Source organism: Balaenoptera musculus, chromosome 16, assembly GCF_009873245.2.
Source record: "Balaenoptera musculus isolate JJ_BM4_2016_0621 chromosome 16, mBalMus1.pri.v3, whole genome shotgun sequence".
Classification (NCBI taxonomy): Eukaryota; Metazoa; Chordata; class Mammalia; order Artiodactyla; family Balaenopteridae; genus Balaenoptera; species Balaenoptera musculus.
Genome location: NC_045800.1, coordinates 15,330,796 through 15,345,529, shown reverse-complemented (window position 1 = coordinate 15,345,529; position 14,734 = coordinate 15,330,796). Strand labels below are relative to the sequence as shown.

General features: G+C 33.9%; 1 protein-coding gene across 1 annotated transcript in view; it reads left to right on the top strand.

Annotated features, from left to right (window-relative positions):
• Positions 1 to 14,734, top strand: part of ATRNL1 (attractin like 1) — a 688,151-nt gene that overhangs the window by 140,242 nt on the left and 533,175 nt on the right. The window contains exons 14-16 of the mRNA XM_036829651.1: positions 670 to 802; positions 4,976 to 5,157; positions 13,752 to 13,965. Of these exons, the coding sequence (XP_036685546.1) occupies positions 670 to 802; positions 4,976 to 5,157; positions 13,752 to 13,965 (529 nt within the window). The remainder of the gene's footprint in view (positions 1 to 669; positions 803 to 4,975; positions 5,158 to 13,751; positions 13,966 to 14,734) is intronic.

The following is a 14,734-nucleotide window of genomic DNA, read 5'->3' as shown; positions in this document are numbered from 1 at the left end:
ATGTTGCCTTTTTTTTCTTTTTTAACCTTTAACCTCTTAGAGCTGGAATTAGTTGAAATATGATAGTTGTATAATAGGACTGATCAAAATGTAACTTTTGCAGGTTCTTTTCAACCTCCATTAAGGAAATGTGACAGATACATACAGGAGAAACATCAATTAACCAAAACCATTATTTAATGTCTGTAGAAGTAAAATTAGTTTGAGTTATTGAGAAAATAATTTATCTTTTTAGATTTTATTGGATTTCGATAAAGCATCTCTTTAAGTTTTCCTACTCATCATTTCTACTTCATTCCCAGGGGTCTGTATGATAGTTTTATTATGACTAGAATTCTTTCATGTGATCATTGAGAGAAATGACTTTGTGCATTGGCTTTATTTATTGAATTGGAAACCTGTTATCAAATTCAATAGAATAGGTTTTCATTATATGGTTTCTGTTTCAAATTGTGTAATTTGCACGTTTTTCCAGTAAGCACACATTCTAATTCGAAGAATTTTGTTTAAATAAAGAAATGAGTAAGAGAAATTCTGATTCAGTACAACTGGATTTGGTGTTAGAAATCTGTATTGTAAAGCTCACCAGGTGACATATATACACTGAAGTTTAAGAGTCATTGCTGTACAAAGGTGAAAAATAACATGCTTTATCTTTTAATTTTCTAGTCTGTGAAAAACTATACCAAATGTCATGTGAGAAATGAGCAGATTTGTAACAAACTTACCAGCTGTAAAAGCTGTTCATTAAACTTGAATTGCCAGTGGGATCAGAGACAACAAGAGTGCCAGGCTTTACCAGGTAAAGATTTCAATTTGGTAAATGAGTTTTATAGTCCACAGATGAATGCCATTATAGTAAAGAACGTTTAGTAAGAACATTCCATTTTCTAAAATTAAATCAGTAGCAAATAAACAATAATATTGGAGTAATGATAGCAGTGTTTCTACAAGAAAAGTTTGTATATTCACTTCTAATTCTTTTAAGATGTTCAAGGTTTCTTGTATTTATTATGCTATTGACTTGATCAGAATACTGTTCAATTAAAAAATTATGTCTTAAAAACATAGAAAATAAAAAGTACTCAGACTAGTATCCAGATCTAGCAATGTTAACATTTTAGCATATTGGATTTATTTTTTAAGTGCCCTTTATTTTTTAAATTCCAGGAACTGTTTTTTACTGACTGCTTTTTTGTTACAAATTGAAACATTTATAATAATTGTTATATGATTTAATGAGAATCTAAGTTCTGCAAACCAGAGCAAAACTCATTTTATTTATTTTTTAAAAAATAATCAATCAATTAATTAATTAATTAGGTTGCGCCAGGTCTTAGTTGTGGCAGGCAGCCTCCTTAGTTGTGGCTCACCAGCTCCTTAGTTGCAGCATGTGTACTCCTTAGTTGCGGCTTGCCAGCTCCTTAGTTGTGGCATGTGAACTCTTAGTTGCGGCATGCATATGGGATCTAGTTCCCGGGCCCCCTGCATTGGAAGTGTGGGGTCTTAACAACTGTGCCACCAGGGAAGTCCCCAAACTCATTTTAAAAAGAAATTTCAATTTAATTTTTATAGCTAACACTCTTCTTAGTGGACCCTAAGTATTCTTTCTTTCAAATATGAAAGAGAAAATCAGAAAATCGAAAACTTGTATAGTTATTTAACCAGTTCCATTTTCTTGTTATACAGATAAGCTGAGACACACTGGTTATGTGACTTGCTTAAAAGTGCATGACTTGTAAATGGCAGAGGGGACTAGTAACTAGGAGTTCTATCTCTGTTCAGATTTTTGCCTGTTTCTATACCATGATTTTTTTTTTTTAATTCTTTCATAGAAAAATTTTCTGAACCTATGTAGTTCTAGAAAGTGTTGGAAAATTCCATCACAGGATTTAAATCTTTCTTATATAAGTTCATGTAAGAAAATAAAAATTAGATTGCCTTTAAAAGTACCATTGAGGTTTTGGAATTTTCTCTATGTACTGACTTTTGAAGCTTTTAAATAGTGATATATGCATGTGTGTTCACTTTGAGTAAATTAGAGAATATTAATGCAGTAGGCAGGATTTGAGAAGCATCAGTGATATGACACTAAACTTGAAAGTAATGATTTCTAAGTGTTAAAGTCTAAAAATAACATGTAGATCAGTAAAAATACTTATAAAGTCTCTTTAAAAAGACAAAGAAAATCCTAGACTAAAATAAGATTTGACTGAAGGAATATATATGTTTAAAGGAATATTACTCAATAAGAAGGGAATTCGATTACCAGTGGAACTTTGGAAAACTAATAGTGAAGTTATATTTGGTAGTACCCATCTATTCATTGCTTGGGGAAATATTTTGGTTTGGTATAAGGGTTCTACTTGACCAGGCTATTATTTTGGAGAATAATAAATATAATAAAATATTTTATTATGTACTAACTTACCTTGCCCTGTGTTCATATTTACTAAGAACCAGCTTGGTATGTATATAGTTTGATTTCCATTCAGCTTGTCTCAAGGAAGTGAATGCTCTAAATGGAGGGCCCAGCCTGTACAGTAGTTGCACTTTTCCATGAAAATTTGTGAATTGCATTTTTCCCATTGATCTCATATAAAATTGGCAATTTGGGGCTTCCCTGGTGGCGCAGTGGTTGAGAATCTGCCTGCCAATGCAGGGGACACGGGTTTGAGTCCTGGTCTGGGAAGATCCCACATGCCGCGGAGCAGCTAGGCCCGTGAGCCACAACTACTGAGCCTGCGCGTCTGGAGCCTGTGCTCCGCAACAAGAGAGGCCGCGATAGTGAGAGGCCCCCACTTGCTGCAACTAGAGAAAGCCCTCGCACAGAAACGAAGACCTAATACAACCAATAAAAAAAAGAAAAAAAAAATTGGCAATTTGAATTTGTCTAAGTAAACTTATTGAAAAAATGAACTGCTATCCTTTTAACTCTAAAGCTGAGTTGATGCTCAATACTACAGAAGCCTAAAACATCAAAACATTTGGTTCAGGGCTATAATTTACTTTAGCCTCAAAGGCCCATGCATTGTTTGCATTTGTATGATTTATCAACCAGGTATTTTTGATCTTATAAAAAAAAGAGAGACAGCCAAAACTAATGTAAATCCTTCCTTGATTTAGTAAGGAAAGAAATAACTGAAATTTAACAAAAACTTTTGCACTCTTTCCTTAAAGTGATTTGGTACTTTAGATTTCAGAAGACAAGGAAGATTGCTATATGTGTAGCCCAAAAATGAAAACAGACGTGTTTGAAACAGTCTTAATAAATGACTCCAGTTTATTGAGGGGTTACTGTGTTCCAAGCACTGTGTGTTATTCTCATTACCTAGTTTAACAGGACAGCAGTTATTAAAGAACCAGAGTACCCTGTAATACTAAGATATTATTTGCTTTTGTGATTCTCATTCTGTTATAGGTTTACTATGTAAATAGTTTTCCAAAGGCTACATAATATGTGATTCCGATAGATTGAATGTAGATGCAGATACAAGAATACAGTTATATTAAACCAATACTAAAGAGATTTGCAAAAATATTTAGAAAACAATGCCACACTTTTCACTATTTTGTTTTTTTTGGAGACTATAATTAAAAAATTAAATATGCTATTTATTTTAAGTTGTTATATTTTCCCCCAACATTTTATTATGAAAAATTTCAAACATATAGAAAAATGGAAAGAATTGTAGAGAGGATACCCAAGACCCTCACCCTAGATTCTACGATGCACATTTTGCTCTGCCTTATTCCTGATCTCTCTGCCTACCCATGCCCTATTCATTTATCAGCCCATCTCAATGTTCTGATGCCAGGGACCTGATTTGAATTGTTCCTAAGGAGAAAATTTGATGGTACATCTTCTTCAAGCCTATAATAGCATAAAGGGACAAGACAGCCCAGAAACTGGAAAAGTGTGTTTGTAATAAAAATTTAAATTATAATTTTAAATGAATAAGTATATTTTTAAAAGATCAGTTTTTATTTTTAGTATGGTCAAACCCAATAGATATAAAATGCATAAGGGAAAAAATATGTGGAGTTCTCAATAATTTTTAAGAGTTAAAGGGGTCCAAAGACCAAAATATTTGAGAATTGCTGCTTTATAATAATTCCATGAAGATTGTATTAATGCATCCAAGGCTGAAAGGGCAAGAGGCACTGATATATTTAGTGATGTGGAAACTAAAATGTAGTGAAACTTCATAGATCGGTGTGTTAATAAAACACTGCAATGTTAATTAATGCACACTAGACCATAACTTTATATTGTATTTATGAATCCATGTTTTAGAAAATAGGCACTGTTTTAAGTTCAGTGTGGACCCTAAGGATAAACCACTGTTACTGAGTGGTATGTTTAAACATTCGAAAGACCTGAATGACTGTGTAAAAATAAATATTAGAAAGCAAAGCTTATAGCTTCTTTACTATACGTAAATGAAATGAGACTTCTCGCCCCACAGTTATAATTAAAGAATCAAAGAACCCAACTTATATCAAAATCGTACACCTGGGCTATGGAAATTAGATTTAGAGGACAATTAACTACACTTGTAGGGTAACTTTGAAATTGCTTTTGTTATGTGCTGGTTATTTTTCTATTAAAGTGATCTTGTATTATATAAATTGCACTTTGGGACATAAGTGCAGTAGTGATTTTACTTGCTGAGAAACCATATGCCAGTACACTAGGTTTACACAGAAAACCTAACAGTCAACACATTTTAACAGATGTTATAGAGCCATAGCTTTTCTTATGTTTAAGAATTAAAGAAAAAATTAGGACCTTCTTATTCTTCATCGAACTATTAGACAAATTTAGCTTAGTATGTTATAGTGATATATTTAAATTTTTATTGTTAAAGTTATTTAAACAAATACCGAAGTTGTATTTAGAATTCTGAAATAACTGAAAAATACACATGCTTTTTGGTAATCTAAAAATAAGATATAATTTTTTTTTGACTAGCTCATCTTTGTGGAGAAGGATGGAATCATATTGGGGATGCTTGTCTTAGAATTAATTCCAGTAGAGAAAACTATGACAATGCAAAACTTTATTGCTATAATCTTAGTGGAAATCTTGCTTCATTAACAACCTCGAAAGAAGTAGAATTTGTACTGGATGAAATACAGAAGTATACGCAACAGGTAACAACTATACTTGTTTTTATTATGGAAATATGCTGATAATCCTGTAACCATTGGCAATGGTTCATTCTTTTTGTTTTTTAATACATTATTTTTACTAAATCGTCGAAGTAAAAGTAGAACTGATTTCTTTGGTAATAAAGTTTTCTAAATTACTCATCTCATGTTTTGCTCAGTAAACCATTGCATTATCTTACCAAGAAGACATCTCATATGAATAAATATACTTTAAATATACTTTAAAACTTGTGCATCTAATTTAAGAATTTGTTTTGAAGTGTAATAATTTTGGGATGTCCCTTATAATTAGAACACTAGACCAACACATTGGCTATATTTGTATATATGTATCTTTGTGTGTGTGTTCTGTGGGTTAGGTTTTTGAATTATGCTATTTTCCTAGGTATAGATTTGCTTGAAATAATATACAAATAGTTAGCAGGACTTAAACCGATTTTTAAAGTACATGGGAGATTTGGAACATACAGCATTTGGGAACAGTTTCAATTTCCTAGAGAGTTGGTCCATAGAAAATGGAATATTTCCTTGGAAATAATGTCAAATATCATTTTATAAGAAATTTTAAATAGGAATTCACAGTATTTTCTGTTCTTGGGATGTTAAAATACAGTCAACTCTTAAGAACAGATTAAGTTGGAGATTTGGAAATAATTTACTAAATATTGTTTTGAAATATCTTATTTAGATACTTACTTGAAATGTCTTGAGGACATTTTTAAAAATTGAGGTATAGTTGACATGTTGTTTCAGGTAGACAACATAATGATTTGATATTTGTAATATTGTGATATGTATTGTTTTTGAATTTTTTTTAGGTTCCACATGTAAGTGAGATCATTTTCTTTCTCTGTCTGACTCATTTCACTTAGCATAATGCCCTCAAGAGCCATCCGTGTTGTCGTAAATGGCAAGATTTCAGTACCCTGTGATCTCACTTATGTGTTGAATTTAAAACAAAGAAACAAGCATACACACGAAAAAACAAAAAAACAAGCTCAAAGATACAAAGAACAGATTGGTAGTTGTCAGAGGCAAGGGTGGAGGGTGGGCAAAATGGGTGAAGGGGGTCAAAAGGTACAGACTTACAGTTATAAAATAAACAAGCCATAGGGCTGTAATTCATGGCATGGTGACTATAGGTAATAATACTCTATTATGTATTTGAAAGGTGCTAAGAGAGTGGATCTTAAAAATCCTCATCACAAGAAAACTGTGTATGGTGACAGATGTTAAGTAGACTTATGTGGTGATCATCCCATAATATATACAAATATTGAATCATTATTTTGTGTATCTGAAACTAATATAATGTTATATGTCAATTATACATCAATTAAAAAAAAGAAAAAATATAGTCAACTCTTAAGTTGTAGGAGATTTAGAAATAATTTACTAAATCTAATTTAAGATACCTTATTTAGTTTGTGTACATACTTGAAATATACTAAGATAATATAAACTGTCATAGCATCATTGAAGATTTTTGTATTTTGTGTCAAAATAAAATTAGAACTCAATATAGATGAGGTAAGTGATAAAGCTAAACAATAATAAATACCTCAGATCTGAGGTATGTACAAGATTTGGCCAATGTTTAAGATACATACACACACATGGACACCCTGTGGTAAATAATCCACAAAGTGGTATGATTTCTATACAAATAATGGAGATATGGCTATAATTCAACTCTTGCTTTGAAAACTATATTAGATCTCAACGACTTCTTTTGACCTTAGGGTATGGCTTTTATTGGACAAGGGTCTGTTGGTGCTACAGAACTCCACTCCGCAGTGCAGTGGATACGGTTTTGGCTTGAAAACTTTTCAGAGCAAAGATTACCAATTGCTTACTATTGAAACAGTTAAGTAATACTTCTTTGGTATAGCTGATTTTTAAGCAGCATCGAGGACAGCGTATCAAAATGATGGAGAGCATGCAGTCTGGACATACTGCTTATCTCCACAGCTTAGTAGCAAGTTAACCTCCCCAGCCTTATGTTCCTCATCTATAAACTGGGATAGTAATCATAGCTATATTATATGTTTATTGTGAGAAATAAATGAGGTATTGTATGTGAAGAGCATAGATAAATTTTATTTCTTAGTGTTTACTAAAGTTATCATTATTATTGTTTGCATTTTAAAGATTATTTTTGTGTGTCTGTTTCCACTACTGCTATAACTACTATTTCCAAGAATCATTAATTAGATAATGAATTCTTAAGTAACTAAATGAATTTATTCAATGAATAGTTAATAATATTGATATTGACTGTAGAAAAATATTTGCCCCAGACTAGTGTTTTAGTTTTTCCACTTTACAAAGCCTTCCTCCACTCACCCCCACTAATTATACTAGGACCTTTTCCTTCTTAAGATCATTTCTGATTTATGCTAAAGAATAGGAATATATGTTAGTGATTTTCCTTTTGCTAATAACAGGGGAATAAGCATCTGATTTTTAAAAAGTGATATAAGAACAGTTTTGTATAAATGTTAAAAAATTAGAGGGACTTAAACACATACTCTTTTGAAATGTTTGTATGAATATTCAGTTATTACTGCCTGCCATAATTTTTGTGGTGGTATTAGTGTGTGTATTTCTCATGAGTATCGATACAGATAATTTAATTTCTAATGCCATTTTATATCTGTAGAGTCAAAGCCCTCCCCCCATTAATAAAATTGATAAATTTATTATACCCCCAGTTTTTATAAATATTCAAAAATTTTACATGGATATCACATTGTGATACTTGTCTGTCAAACATTTGTTATATGCTTGATATTAATAGGGTAAAGCAAAACTATAATAATTAAATTTGTATGAAAAATTGATCTGTAAAACCATTTTTGTGTGAACTGAAGCTATATTTCTGGGAAGGATGGGCTAATCTTCATTCATTTAGTACAAATTTATTGAGCACCTTCATTGTACTTGGCAGTCTACTGCTTGCTGAGAATATAGAGATTAAAAACAATCACTGTTGTTAAAGAGCTTATGGGGGAGAAATACAAACACAGTTATACCAAAGTGTGATAATTGCAATGATAGATGCACACAGGGTGATGTATGAAGATAGAGGATGGACACCTGACCAGTAACGTGGGCTTAAGGAGTTTCCTAGAGTAATGCTGTAGTTAATTATTGCAGGACCTCGAGTTGGCCAGTGCATGAAGATATTTGTAAGGAGGTCAGAGAAGTGCCTCTGTTTTTTCTCTTAATTCGCCTTGTTTGAGAGCTACCAGCCTTATGGTTGAGGATAAGATGCAAGTGGTGTCATCTAGGAGAGATCTATTGATTTTTTAAAAAATATTTTAGAAAATATTGACAGTATTATTTGTAAAGTTTTATTTTTAGTCATATGGAGCATACAACATAATTTAAGATCTATTTATATTCTTGTACTACCAAGAGCTTCATTTCTTTAATTACAAAATTGAGGTTCAGTTATCAATGAACATTTGGAAATTAGTTCTACTGAATATGTATAACTTATAAAGAGCGTCTTATTGGTAGATCCACATTCTTTGAGTTTTAGAAAGTACTAGTGTTTGGCATTCGAGCTCTATTGCTTTCTTCCTTGTTTAAAATATATTATTTTTAGTTTCTACATTTTAATCTTGAAATATGCTATTTTAGAAGTTTCATATTTCAAGATTTCTTATGTAAGTTGCTCATTTTTTTCTTGCTTATGATTATACAGTAGGTCCTTATTAGTTATCTATTTTATATATAGTAGTGTGTATATGCTTATGATTATAAATCATAAAGATTAGACCAACAATTATTTCGGATGTATGATGGACTTAGATTCAGTAGTTTGTGGCATAGCCTGCCCTGTAAATGAAGAATGTTTTATTTCATTAGAAATATGAGCTTTAGCAAAATTTCAAAGGTGGAATTTTCTGCAAGGTGACATTCCGCTAAGCATATCTTAATATAAAATGAATTATATCCTGAGTCATTGCAGTTGTATAAACTTAAGGTAACCCTTCTGTAGCAAATAAAGATTGACAAATTCATGCACTTTAAATAGGTATCCTGGATCAAATGATCATTTACTTATCGGAAATGGCTAATGAAATGTTGCAATGATTTATGGTGTGCTGCAGTGAATTTTCATAATATAGTAATTTATCTTTCATTTTTCAACTGCCTGTCCAGTTCATTTACTGCGTAATAGTTACTTTAAATGTTTTATCAACTGCTTATTTTTCTGTTCCTCTCCTCTTCCTTGCAGATTCTTACCATGATGATTTAGAGAATAATATTTCATTTTAAATGACTTGTTTTTACTATAGATAGTTTGGAAATACAGGCAGAGTTGCTGTAATGTGAAGCACAGTCATTAATCTGAAATAGCTATGTTGGATTGATTCCTGCTGTTATTATCAAAAACTATAAAAATGTTATAGCTTTTTTGTTATCAAAATATCTTTGAGAATAAGTATGAAATATATGATGATCACAAGGCAAAGCAGCATGTGTATTTTTATAATTAGAAACATTATTTATTAAGCACTATCTCTGTCTCAGGAATTGGATGTTGGAAAATAAGCATCTCTGTACTCATGGCCTTGCTTAGCAAAATTTGTTGACTACCTACTGTGTGTACAGTACTCTACTAGGTGATACGAGATCTACTGTTATAATGAATATTCATAATACTTTAATTTCATTTAAGAAATATTTGTTGAGTATTTTCTGTGTGAAAATTGTTATATTTATATACTATAAATTTCTAGGTCTACGGGTTCTTTATAAGCTCTCTAGGACCATTTGTACAACATATTTAGAATAAATACTGGATTTATATATCTTATTTCTATATTGTTAAAGACTCAGGTGGAGGGACATATTTTTCTCTATCCTGACAGTCAGTAATGTAAAAAAAAAAAAAAAAGATGATGTGGAGTTTTGAAACTACTTCACATTATAATATTATTAGCTTGGTAACTGAGAACATAAATTATTAGTATGTATATTTAAGGTAGAAATGTTTAGGAATGATATCAGCAAGGTGATAGAATGGGAGTTTGCAGCACTCATTCCCTCACAGAAACATTGATTTGAACAATCATCCATATACAAAATACCTTTACAAAAGCTAAGGAGTCCAGGTAAGAGATTATAGCACCGGGTTGGGGATGGTGGGGGGAACACAGAAATAAGAAAACACTCATTGAAGATGGTAGAAAGGACAGTTTCACATTACCTGCATCATCCTCCCCCTAAGCCTGCACCGTACAGGAAGCACGGTGAGAAAGGGTGAGAAATACCTTCTGCAAAGGGGAAGGAGAATGAAATGAGCACCGATTTTGCTTTGGACCCTACTTCCAGGCCTGCTCTGGTGAACTCTGGTGCCTGGATGATCCCTGTGGACCCAGGCGCCAGGCGCATCCCACTGCCACACTGGCTCCTGTGGCCTCAGGCTGCAGGCTGGCACCCGCAGACTCAGCCTCCAGGCTAGTCCCCCATATGCCTAGGCTACAGGAGACCTAGGATCCACACCCTCCCCATTAGACCCCAGCACTGGGCTGGCCTCTGGAGACCCAGGGTCAGGCTCATCCCAGTGGACTGAGGCTTCAGGCCCTCCCCTGTGATCCCAGGTACCAGGCCCACCCCCATGGACTCAGGCGTCAGACCTACCCCAAAGACTCAGGACCAGGCCTGCCCCAGTGGACCCTGGTACCAGACTAGCCCCTGCAGCCTCATGACCATACTTGTTGGCCCAGGTGCCCGGCTTGCCCCAGCACCAGTCCATAGGATTCAGGCTCATGGCCTGATCCAGTGCCAGGTAAGCCCTGTGGATCCATGCTCCTGGGTGGCTCCCACAGTTCCAGGCTCCAAACTGGCCCATGGACCAGGCTGCAGGCCTGCCACTGTGGACCCGGTTCCAGGCTCACCACTTTGTACTCAGTTACCAGTCCTACCCCGGTGGATCCTTGTGCCAGACTGGCCCTTCAGACGTAGGATCCAGGCCTGCACCCACAGACTCAGGCTCCAGGCTTGCCCTCATGGAAAAGAGAAAGCGGCAGAAAGCTCATTTAAAGAAATAATTACAGGAAATTTCCCAAATATGGAGAGGGAAAAGAACATCCAGATCCATAAATCCCAAAGAACCTCAAATAGATTAAACGTAAAGAGACTTTCACCAAGACACATTATAATAGCCCCAAATAAATCCAAGCATTTATGATCAATTGATGTTTGACAGAGGTGCCAAGAACACACGATGGGGAAAGGACAATCTCTTCAATGAATAATGCTGGATATCCTTATGCAGAAGAATGGAAGTAGATCCTTATCTCACACCATATTAAAAAATCAATTCAAAATGGATTAAAGACTTACACATTAAGACTCGAAACTGTAAAACTACAAGAGGAAAACACGAGGAAAAATATCGACATTGGTCAGGGCAATGATTTTTTGGTTGTGACACTAAAAGCACAGACAACAAGAGCAAATATAGATAAATGAGATTGTGTCAAACTAGTAAGATTCTGCATAGCAAAGGAGATAATCAAGAGTGAAGAGACAGGGCTTCCCTGGTGGCACAGTGGTTAAGAATCCGCCTGCCAACGCAGGGGACACGGGTTCGAGCCCTGGTCCGGGAAGATCCCACATGCCACGGAGCAACTAAGCCCGTGCACCACAACTACTGAGCCTGCGCTCTAGAGCCCATGAGACACAACTACTGAGCTCACGTACCGCAACTACTGAAACCCGCATGCCTAGAGCCCATGCTCCGCAGCAAGAGAAGCCACCGCAATGAGAAGCCCGCACACTGCAATGAAGAGTAGCCCCTGCTTGCTGCAACTAGAGAAAGCCTGCTCACAGCAATGAAGACCCAACATAGCCAAAAATAAATTAAAAAAAAAAATAAAAGAGTGAAGAGACAACCTATGGAATGGGAGGGAATGTTTGTAAACCATACATCTAATAAAGATTTAATGTCCAAAATATATAAAGAACTCAAACAATTCAACAGAAAATAAATAACCCAGTTAAAAAATGGGTAAAGGACATAGGTATTTTTCAAAGGAGACATAAAAATGGCCAGCCAGATATATGATAAAAAGCTCAACAGCAGTAATTATCAGAAAAATGCAAATCAAAACCAATTGAGATAGATAGCCTGTTAGAATGGCTGTTATCAAAAAGATAAGAGGTAACATATATTGGCAAAGATGAGGAGAACAGGAGCTCTTGTATACTGTTGGTGGGAATGTAAGCAGTATAGTCAGTTTGGAAAATGGTATGGAGTTTCCTCAAAAAATGAAAACTATCATATGACCCAGCAGTCCCATGTCTAGGTATATATCCAAAGGAAATTAAGTCAGTATCTTGAAGAGATATCTGCACTTCTATATTCATTGCAGCATTATTCACAATAGCCAAGCTATAGACACAACTTAAGTGTCCATCAATGGATACATGTATGTATAAAGAAAATATGATATATATACATATGGGTATGTTAATTAGATTGATTGTGGTAATCATTTCATAATGTGTACATATACCAAAAAAAAATCATACACCTTATATAGGTATAATTTTCATTTGTCAGTTATACCTCAAGAAAGCTAGAAAAAATGAAAAATAAAATCTCAAAAAGAAAAGCATAACTCTAAAGCAGAAACAAAGAAAGAAAAAGAGGTGTTCATAATCTAAAAAATTTTGTAAAGAGAGTACCTTGGACCAAGAATATATCATTATTTTTTCAGTTTCATTAGAATAACGTATTTTAAAATTGAGTAATGATTAAACTAAGGTGTATAAATACAGCATATATTTTGTTTTTAAGCTACTTTTGAAATATTATTGAGAGCACTAAGAAAGTTTAGTTTGATGGCATTTGTCAACCTCTGTTAATTAAATTTAGGCATCAGGGTCAAAGATTTATTAGTTTTCTTGATCTCTTTAATAATGAAAGTAGATGACATTAATTTATCTAAAACTGCGCTAAAGTCCTTCCTTGTGTACTAGTAGAGGTCTGAACTAGGAGAGAGGCCCTTCTTCTTCCTAGTCCTTTGTGAACCTGTTGTGAAGTCTTCACTCAGCCTTTATATACTGTTCATTGATTTTGTTTTCTATTTTCTCACAGTGCATATAATGTCAATTTAGCTTTAGATTCTTAACTCCACAACTGATTAGATTGGTAGTAACAGTAGTAATAGTAGCTGCAGCAGAAGTAGCAGTAATAGTAGCAGCAACACAATATGTTAAGTTTTTTTAATGATCTTCCCTCATAAGATAGGTATTTATATCAGATATCACCATCTTATAGAAGAGGAAACTGAGGTTCACGAGGGCTAAAGAAATGACCCCAGTCATGTCACTAAACACAAAATATGTTTTAAACATAGTGTTCTATTATACATCATTCTCCAAGATGTGCTGGAATTGTTAATTATCCTTAGTACTCAAAGTCCTTAGAAAGGCAGTTCTATATATTTTCAAATGTAATTTTTAATGATAATGAACTGTTTGCTAAGGAATATGATGCAGGATTTTTACATCTCACTTTTTAAAAATGTCCCTTTTGCTATTGTTTACAGAAAGTATCACCTTGGGTAGGCTTACGCAAGATCAATATATCCTACTGGGGATGGGAAGACATGTCGCCATTTACAAACACAACACTACAGTGGCTTCCTGGTGAACCCAATGATTCTGGGTTCTGTGCGTATCTAGAAAGGGCAGCAGTGGCAGGCTTAAAAGCTAATCCTTGTACCTCTATGGCAGATGGTCTTGTCTGTGAAAAACCTGTTGGTAAGTAGTCCAGTAAACTAGTATTCTTTAAAAATATGTTTTCAACCCTTCTTCCCACTACCCTTTTCCATGGTGTGATGCTATGTAGGCCTGAAGTAACTTTCACCATCTTTTTATGATGCTGATTTCAATGTATATTTTGTCTTTATTCACATTCCCCACTTACTATTAGTGACCTCAGCCTTAACTTATGAAAATATCAAAATTGTATTGTTTTATACAATCTTTATTTCTTGGTTAAAATAGTGAGATTATGAACATGTGGTTGTAGTTACAGTATAGTAATAATCTGTTCTTAGTATTTTAATGTGTTTTACTTTCATAATAATAGTCTTTGTAAGAAAGATTTATCATTAAGATCAACAACTAATTTAGAATCATTTTAATCTTACAGATCTTTTATTTCAGTTGGCAAATGAAGAGAAACATTGCTGTTCCATCTTTTGAAATGGGTTTTTGTTAAGTGAGAAAGGAATATTGAGTTCTTTTCTCTTTTTTTGAATACTATATTTTGTATTGCAGAAGAATATACGTAACATAAAATTTATAATTTTAACCATTTTTCCCTTCAGTGTTTTTGAGATATAATTGACTTTTTAAAACATTTTTTAAGTATAGAGTTCACTGTCATTAAGTATATCCACATTGTTGTTAATCTATCAACACTATCCATCTCCAGAACTTTTTCATCTTCCCAAACTGAAACTCCATATCCATTACACAATAACTCCCCACTCATCCCTCCTCCAGCCCCTGACAGCCACCTTCT